The sequence below is a fragment of the Falco biarmicus genome, chromosome Z (assembly GCF_023638135.1).
Source record: "Falco biarmicus isolate bFalBia1 chromosome Z, bFalBia1.pri, whole genome shotgun sequence".
In the NCBI taxonomy this organism is placed as follows: domain Eukaryota; kingdom Metazoa; phylum Chordata; class Aves; order Falconiformes; family Falconidae; genus Falco; species Falco biarmicus.
Window position 1 is genome coordinate 12,154,912 of NC_079311.1, and position 8,802 is coordinate 12,163,713.

General features: G+C 45.5%; 1 protein-coding gene across 3 annotated transcripts; it reads right to left on the reverse strand.

Annotated features, from left to right (window-relative positions):
• Positions 1–495: 495 nt before the first annotated feature.
• DNAJC25 (DnaJ heat shock protein family (Hsp40) member C25) lies at positions 496–8,223 on the reverse strand. Of its 3 annotated transcripts, none has more exons than XM_056325028.1 (4): positions 7,885–8,223; positions 6,318–6,470; positions 4,161–4,232; positions 496–1,532 (listed from the first exon to the last, which is right to left on the reverse strand). In XM_056325028.1, exons 1-4 carry the CDS (start codon positions 8,191–8,193, stop codon positions 1,410–1,412), a joined length of 657 nt encoding a protein of 218 aa, XP_056181003.1. In that variant the 5' UTR covers positions 8,194–8,223; the 3' UTR covers positions 496–1,409. The 3 variants fall into 3 exon arrangements, with proteins under 3 accessions (XP_056181003.1, XP_056181001.1, XP_056181002.1); XM_056325026.1 differs by having other exon boundaries at positions 4,161–4,631; positions 7,885–8,218; XM_056325027.1 differs by lacking the exon at positions 496–1,532 and adding an exon at positions 2,754–3,044 and having other exon boundaries at positions 4,161–4,631; positions 7,885–8,221.
• Positions 8,224–8,802: the final 579 nt, after the last annotated feature.

The window sequence follows — 8,802 nt, forward strand, 5'->3', positions numbered from 1 at the left end:
CATTGACTATTTAGCAAGGGGCTGTCCATGGCAAGAGTTCGCAGCTGTGCCCAGTGGTATTTCATATGCCATCTTTACTTGAATGGGCTCACGGCACAGCAACAACAGTCCCTGGCTCACTGAAGGCCAAAGAACTGTCAAGGGACAGTTTAAAAACCACAACCTAGGAATTCATGGTTTAGAAGACTGATGAAATAGGAGTTTTAGATTATTTTCGTTATTACCGGCTTTGGCAGGAATATTAAGTTCAAGAGCTTTTCTCCCAGAATGATCTCAACAGGAGCCAAGCTAACCTGGTACCATTTTCAGTAGAAACACTTTTGAGGAACTTGTTTTTACAGATGTGATAAATGACAAAGCAGCCCAAACTGGCTACACTCCCCACCTGTCACCTCCCCAGTAGAATTCCTGAATAGAAATACGGTAACAGAATCCCTTTTACCAGAAAATCATGGAAACTCTGACCTGGGCTGAGTTACAGAGGAAACCACATCATGGTGTTGTGCATTATTTATTCCAAGTACTCTGAGGTCTGATCAGAAGAGATAAACACAAAGAATACTTTAGATTTAGAAGTTAAAATAAATTCAGTGTGTGTATTATATAAACTTTTTATTTACATAAGGCATCAAAATTGCCCTTTTTAACAAAAGGGTCATTTTCCCTTTTACCAATACTTTGGTGAAAGAAATGTCACATTTAGTAGATTAATACTCACTGGTATACTTGTTCTGAACAAGCAGGTACAATCCAACACACAAGATGAAAACCCAAACGCAAAAGATCTACACATACTACTTCATTAATTACTCTGTAAAACAAAGAATTAAGGCTTATTTGCATCACAATGATGATCAACCATGCATCATTTATTCCCACAAAAAATAAAATTAATTTCCAACCGCAGCAGAAATAGCAAAAGAAGTCTGGTATAATCCCCATATTGTCTACATCAAAAAACATTTTGGCATCTTAGACATTAGATTGAAAAGTAGGGAGGAAGAGAGAGGGGAAAACAGAAAATGGCCCTTGCTCAAGTGTCCATGTGCAGGAACGCTTCAGTTTAGAAGGGAGAACCGGGACATTCAAGGACTGATCTAGAAATATTTTCAGAAAGACTAAAGTTACAGTTCCACTGATCATGAATATGAAATATGTAGAGAAAATAATTGTTTGGAATAATGAATTCCACACCGAGATCCCCAAGTAAGTGGCATATGTACATTTAGCTGAGCCTGTTTAATAGGTCTGATTTATAAAAATGGTAAACCTGTATTATTTTTTGGCCTGATTTAATAATTCCTGAGTTTTAGATCACTGCTGAGCCACAGCAGACAAAACTCTGAATGATGTAGTGAAAAGTTTTGCAAATCACTTTCAATATCAGCACACACTTTGTTCAGCAACTTTCAATCATCAATAAAAGTCAGTCTTCCAGGTCCTTCATTCTTCATCCACCGCCGATACCTCTTCCATCGGGGATCCATGGCCATCTTCTTCTTTAACTCCTCCTCTTGTTCTCGTTTATAGATCTGACAGACAGATGAAAGTTTTTAATAAGGCTGAAGAAACAGTTAAGTGAACCTCAAGGGGGACATGAAGCATTCATAGTTCAACCATTCACCAGCTTATTGTTTTTACACAAGACTGAACTGCAACATAGAAGCAGACCTTGGCCAACAAAGCGTAGGAGTATCTTCAACGGAGGAGCCTACTGGCTGTGGTCGAGATGCTCTGCATTCTGCTGAAAGCAGAATTATCTCTTTGTAAGATGTTGCTGCAAGCTCCACAACTTTTTCTGCTAAAAGAACTAGACGCTCATGCATTCAACAAAGTAAGATTTACAGTAAAGAACCGCTAATGCTCAGAATACCTTCCCCGCACACATACTGTTCAATGCAGTTGTTCAGCTCCTCACTTAAGTTGTTTTCCTCTTTCAAAGTCATCACCTAGACAAAATACTGCTACAGAACTTTTTATTCCTAATTAAGTTTCTCAACTAAGTATCTCTACATTAGTTATTCAGGGCACCAAATGACAAGTAACTACATTCTGTCAAGAAATGGTGTTGTCTTAATGAAATCTACAATTATCAGCAGAGTTAAATATCTAAAAAAAGCAACTGTATCTGCAGTTTTAGTCTGGAAGGCAGTTTACATAATACAGCCAGTGTAAATCTCAACACCGTACAGGTTTAAGTCATCTCAGCATCATCTGACTTCTTCCAAGAAGGGAATTAAATCTAAGGTTCTGCTAAGCATGAACAAGATTTTAAAAATACTATAGATGGCTTTATAAATACACCGCTCAATGTTCAGTGATCATACAGGTTTTAGGAGTCATTAGGAAGGTAACAGGGTAGGGTGGGGGGTGGCAGAATATTGTGGAGCTTCATGATGTACATGTGTATTGAATTCTTGGTCCTTCCCATGCTAAAAGGACATTAGAAAACTAATTAACATGCAAATAGGCACCTCTAATGATCAAAGAACAAAGAAGCTTTTGGGGAGAAACACCTAAACATATTTTTCAGCTTAGAAAACACATAGTTAAGTTTCAAGTAAGGATATGGAAGTGGTACACAGGAGCACAGGCAGCACAAGGAAAGAGAATAAAGTATAATTATTCCCCACCTCCAATAATGCAAGAACACACAGGTGTCTGGGTGGCTTCAAAAACCCCCAACCTATCTTCTACATGTATTGTTGAACTCATGACCAGATGGCACAGCAGACAATGGAAGTTTTAATGCATTCAAGGAGTGACTAGGTAAGTTTATTAAAGGAAAACTCACTAAAGCAATTACCTACAAAGATACCACTTCCTTTTCAGGATGTCCCAAAGCCGCGAATTATACTGGATAAATATTGCTATATAGGTGCAAATTTCATGTATTCTTCACTAAAAATCAACTGCTGACCACCCCAGGAGATGCGTTTGGGCTAAACAGACTTCACTTCTGGCAAACACAGCTCCTTCATATTCAGTGACCAAAACATCAGTAGTTAGAAACAGTAAGGAATCCAAATCATGTCATTTTTTCTCTACAAAAAAAAGAAATTCACTCTATCCTACTTTTTCCATATAACACCTGCTTTGACTAGTAACATTACTCCATCTTTGGACTTCCAGACTCTTTTCTAGCAAACCCATCATAATTTAACATGTGTATGTACCTGTTGGCTACCCCTTTCCTCACATTAGCATGAATTTTACTATATTCCTTTACAAGCTTCTAGATTAATCCACCCCTGCCTACTTTTAAAGCAGCATTCTCCTATCTTCAGTGGTCTGCCAGCAGCAAAGGCAGTCCTGCCACCATTCCATTTCTTTTTACAGCATATGCAGAGCAGCAGCAATGTCTCCTCTTCCCCTTAAGCAGGCCAAGTTCGTACTGTCAGTTTCTCTTGTAGAAACCTCCCACCCAGATGGGCCACAGATGAGCTTCTATGGAACAATCAAAGTGTTTTGTCCATCTGCCACCCCTCAGCATCCCCAGTCTTTGTGGACTCCAAATTCTGTGCTGTGGCTGATGTTCTTTCACTGCTCTCACAGAAGCTTAAAAAAACCCACTCATTGACTATTTAGCAAGGGGCTGTCCGTGGCAAGAGTTCGCAGCTGTGCCCAGTGGTATTTCATATGCCATCTTTACTTGAATGGGCTCACGGCACAGCAACAACAGTCCCTGGCTCACTGAAGGCCAAAGAACTGTCAAGGGACAGTTTAAAAACCACAACCTAGGAATTCATGGTTTAGAAGACTGATGAAATAGGAGTTTCAGATGATCCAGGTAATTCTCATTACAAATTCTTACTGTTTGGAGAACAGTCTTCAACCTACTGTAATAACTTTGCCATGTACCACACTGTTATAAGAAAGCCTTTCATCAGATTCAGCTAAATCATGTATGCATAGATGGACGTCCCCTGACCAAGCAAATCTCTTCCTACATCCATGGGCATGGTCAGGAGCTGTTGTCTACCAGACCATGAGAATAAGTCAAAGAAAACACATCAAGTGGTTGTTTAACAGTTTCCAATTTAGAAAGCAACAGCTAAAACTGGAGCATTGCTTCACATAGCCCTGTATCACAAAACAGCTATTTTTACTCTGGAAGTGCTGGATAACAAACATTAGCTTGTTCCACCAGAGCTACCCACCTCATACTTTTCTCGTATCCACAGTCGCCGTTCAAGAAAGGTCTCTTTTTGATGATCTTCTAGGCTGTCAAACTGAGAAGGAGACATTTTCATGTACTTTCGTATGATATACAGCTTCTCTTCCACACCATATTCTTGCCCTTTAATAGAGAAACAATAAATCCACCAACAGTTCCAAACTAAGTATTTGCCCAAGTAAAAAGGAGCAAGAAGGATCTGAAATAGAAGGATATCATGTATCTTGGGCTTCTGATAACCGCCTTTTATATCTATTTTATTTTTAATAATGTCTTTGATGATTTCTTCCTCCTCTTCGCGAATTTCTTCTTTAGAGCGCCTGTTCTTGCCTTTTTCTTTAGTCTTGTTGAGTAAACCTTGTTGCCTGGCAATCTCAGTAGCTTGTATACGGTATTTTGGCACTGTAGCTAGGTAGTTGATAGCTTCGTTGTAACTACTCCACCAGCTGAAGAACTGTAATTAAAGAGTAAAAGTAGAAAACATGTTTTTATACAGACACAATCCTACTTGGAGATTTGCCAGGAAAAAAGAAAATGCTGCTATACAACTCTAACCAAAATCACATTACAGCAAGAGTAAAACCTGAAGGTAAGAGTACTTCCGCAGTATTGCAGAAGCTATAATTATTCCTCCACAGTTCGTAAGGCACCTGGAAAACAGATATATAGATATATATCTCACAGCCATATACAGTGACAAAGAAGGACAAGCAGACACTGTTCAGACCAGTTTTGCTCACAAGAAGATGGTAATCTCCTGAAGGTTAATGCTAGGCTGGTGCTGCCCATTCTCAGAAGCCCCCTTGGATTTATAAATAAAGTAGCTGGTGTGTGAACATTTCAGTATAAAATTTTTACTTGTTTAAAACATTAATTAAACATGACTTAAGAATATGACATCTCATTAGTCTGACAGGATTCACTTTACAAGATTCTCAGCATCCCTCTCTAATCTCCAGCTACCCTCTCAATTTCAAGGGGGAAAAAACCCCCAAACCAACCAGAAATACAGTGCCTGGGATGAATGTGTCTTAATGGGACAACTTCTTTAAAAAAGCAGTATTTCACACTGTTCACCAAGACAAAGGGCAGGCATATACACATAATACAACCTTAACAAAGGCCAAAAAGCAGAAAAAACAGAAAGCAAGAGAGGCAGATCAGTTTATACAGGCATCTACACTGAATTTGCAAACATCTGGCAACTGGACTGCAGAAAAGCGATCACCTCCACTTACAGCCAAAACAAGAAATAAGAGGTGAAATGAAACTCTGCCACTGGATGCAAGTCAGAAGAGAAATCAAGTATTTGGCTGCATATGCCACTGGAATTTAATCTTCCAAGCTCTGACATTCTGATCAACACATTTTTGTTTTAACTTCAGATATCCCACTAAAAAGTGAGCTACCTGTACTACAGAATAAGTTGTATCTACATGTCTTAAATTTTTGGAGTACTTTTGATGACATTTTGAACAAGTAAGCTAATGAATCCTAAAGAAAAGAGTTACGCATCTTCTTTCACTTAAGTATTTGTCAGCAATAGCACAAGTTTTCTCATCCAAAACGCAGGCTGTTTTCTTGACCTTGGATCTACCACCTTCAGAGCAAACTTCGCTAAACCCAATTCGCTTCTCTCCTGACTTCACTGTGGTGTTCAAAATACACTGCAATGTAAGATTCACACATTAGTAAACTCCTGATATTCAGTCCTATCATCTGAATTGAGTCTTGAATGTAGTATGTAATTGATCTCTTTTTAAAAAAGTACTTATCCAGCTTGACAAACGGACACATGCTTATTGGGAGCGCTAGTCCTGCTAGCGCTCAGGAACAGGCTATTCTGAGCCTGCCATGAAGAACTTCTTCAGAAAAGCTGCACTGGTCTCCATGAAATATCCTACCGTTAAAAGAAACTAATCTCTACTTTTGTCCAAGGTACCAAGGACAGTCAAAAATCTTGCCCAGTCTATCCTGACTTCAGATTTGTTATGGAGACCACACAGAAGTTTACCAAAGCAGATGGGAAGGGGCCTCCTCATGGCCACTGTTTAATACCTGGCACATCATGAGAGCTGCAGATACTTCCCCTTCCATGCAGAAACTCATTAAGCAGTGTCACGTAAACATGAAATTTTACCTGAAACACGGAGATGGCACACACCATAACAAGAATCACTATTCTGACATCCACTTTAGGTGCCAATCTCCTGCTGTAGTAGTGGTAATAATGCCTGTAATACTCTTCTGGATGATCCAACATGTAGTCATAATCTTTACGTGTTTCTTCATCCTGCAGGATGAGATGAAAAATATGCACAGGTTCAGATTCCTGCTTTCACTTACTCTTGTTATAGCTGTGTTTTACATCTTATTAATGGCCATTCTGCTATAAAATTGGCAATAGCCCAAACGAGTATGAAGTACAGAGAAAAATCTTTGGTCCTTTTCTCATATTCTCAATTAGTTTGTTCTCACATGTATCTGCCATATGGGGTCATATGCATGCACACACTGCACAAAGATCTTTAATACTGAAATAAAGACAGGCAGCTAAAATCTACGTATTTTTAACTTCAGAATGTGAATCCACATGGACCAGAGAATAAATAAGGTTTTCTGATGAAGAACCTATTAAGAGATTGTTTTACAAATGTTTTAGAATTAGCTTACAGGGCTGTGGAATCTATCCAATGGAAGGCTGTTTCAAAATCTCATTGTCCTCAGCTCCTTGGAGTTTTTCTCATTTTCACCCATGTAATTAAGAGATGAGAAATCGAATTTTGTCAGCCTCAACTGCATTCCTTTCCTACCCGCAAAAAAGTTCCCTTTTCTCTCCCTTGTAGCCTTAACGCACTTACAGGTTTCTTTCTGCCGAGTTCCCGAGTTCCACCTTTGCCAAGCCACACATCTGGCCCGATAAGCCTCCTTTATAGATCCCATGCGCTACTGTCACTTTTTTGTTTAATGGTACGCCTCAAAGATAAAGCCAAACTGGCTCGTTTTAAATGCAAAGGCACTTTCAGAAAAACAAATTCTAGCTACAATGGGATTTTCAGGAAAACTGCATCCTTCCTCCCTGCGGTCTTGGACTGGCTCTTGAAGAAGGTTGGTTTTTCCCCCTCCCTGACTGCTGGAGGGAGGCAAGCCGGCGAAGTGCTGACAAAGGAACGCCAAACCGAAGCTGCAGAGACACGGAGGTGTCAACCCGAGGGGCTCCGACGGTCCTACCGGGGGCAGCCACCGCCGGCCGGGCGCCGGCCGGGCAGGGTCCCCGCGCTGGACCTCCCTCGCCGCGCTCCGGACGCAGCAGACGAGCCGCAGCCGTCGAGCAGAACTCGGAGGGCACCACGGGCCTTCCGGCGCACGTCCCCAGCCGCGGCTCTTCTCCTCGCGGCACACGGCCGCTTCGCTCTCGCCGCCTGTCGCCCCGCAGCCCGCACGCCGAGACGGGCGGTGCCAGCACCGGCAGAGGGGCGGGCAGCACCCGGGCCGGCGCTGGCCCCCGCCCCGCACCTACCCGCCTGGGCGCCGCCTCCGTCCCCGAAACGGGACCGCCGAGGGAAACGGCGGCGCGGGCAGACGCGCGGCCGGGGTCAGGCGCCCCGCCCGCCCGCCCGCCGCGCCCCCCGGCCCGCCGCCGCCCCCCGCCACGGCGCTGTCTCTTACCGGAGCGGCTCCGGCCGCGGCGGCGGTCCCGCTCTCACCTTGAGGGTCTCGTAGGCGGTGGCGATGAGGAGGAACTTCTCGTGCGCCGCCTGCGGGCCGCCGCCGCCCGGCGCCGCCGCTTCTCCGCGGTAGCGGTCGGGGTGGTACTTGCGGGCCAGCTGCCGGTAGGCGCGGGCGATCTCCACCTTGCTGGCCTGCCGGCTGACGCCCAGCACCTCGTAGCAGACGCGCCGCCCGCAGTACAGCCCCTCCGTCAGGCCCCGCGCCGCCCGCGGCAGCACGGCCGCGCACAGCCACAGGCTCAGCAGCCAGCGCCGCCCCGGCCCCGCGCCGCCGCCGGCCGCCATCGCGCTGACGATCGCAGCCGCCCTCCCCCCTCCGCCCCGCCCCGCGGCCCGCCCCGTGCGAAGGCGCCTGCGCGCGGCGGGAGGGGGCGAGGCCGGCGGGCGGGGGGCGGCCTCAGCGCGCGCCGCTGGGGCCCTCTAGCGGCCGCGCGGCACAAAGCGGTCGCGATAGAGCGCGGCCCGCAGCGCGAGAGAAGGCTGCGGTGGCGGTAGAGCCCGGGCTTGACACACCGATCTTGTGCCTGGTTTCTTCCAGCCTGCCCGGCTTGTTCTTCCTTCCAAGGAAGGACCTTCGGAAGCGCCCCCGGGGCTCGCCCTTCCGCTCAGCTCCGCCTGGCAGGGCTCGGCGGGCTTCGCTCTGCTTTGTGCGGTGCTGGATCGGCGGGCTCCACCGGCAGCCCCAGAGGGCATACACGCATCACCCGCGCCGCAACAGCCACGCTAGCAAGCGCCCCTGCTGCTGCTGCCGGGGGGTGTACAAGGGCGCCGGATGCTGTACAGCTGCCCAGGGGGTGTACAGGGGCCCGGGGGATGCACAGCTGGCCAAGGGATGCACAGCTGCTCAGGGGATGCACAGCTGGCCAAGGGCTGTACGGCTAGCCAAGGGATGTA

Excerpts from the sequence above, each read along its gene's own strand:
- DNAJC25 (XM_056325026.1), bottom strand. The coding sequence starts at position 8,193 with ATGGCGGCCGGCGGCGGCGCGGGGCCGGGGCGGCGCTGGCTGCTGAGC. Across the intron at positions 6,471-7,884 it reads CCGCCTACGAGACCCTCAAG|GATGAAGAAACACGTAAAGA; the intron begins GTGAGAGCGGGA and ends CTCATCCTGCAG. Across the intron at positions 1,533-4,160 it reads GGATACGAGAAAAGTATGAG|ATCTATAAACGAGAACAAGA; the intron begins GTGGGTAGCTCT and ends TCTGTCTGTCAG.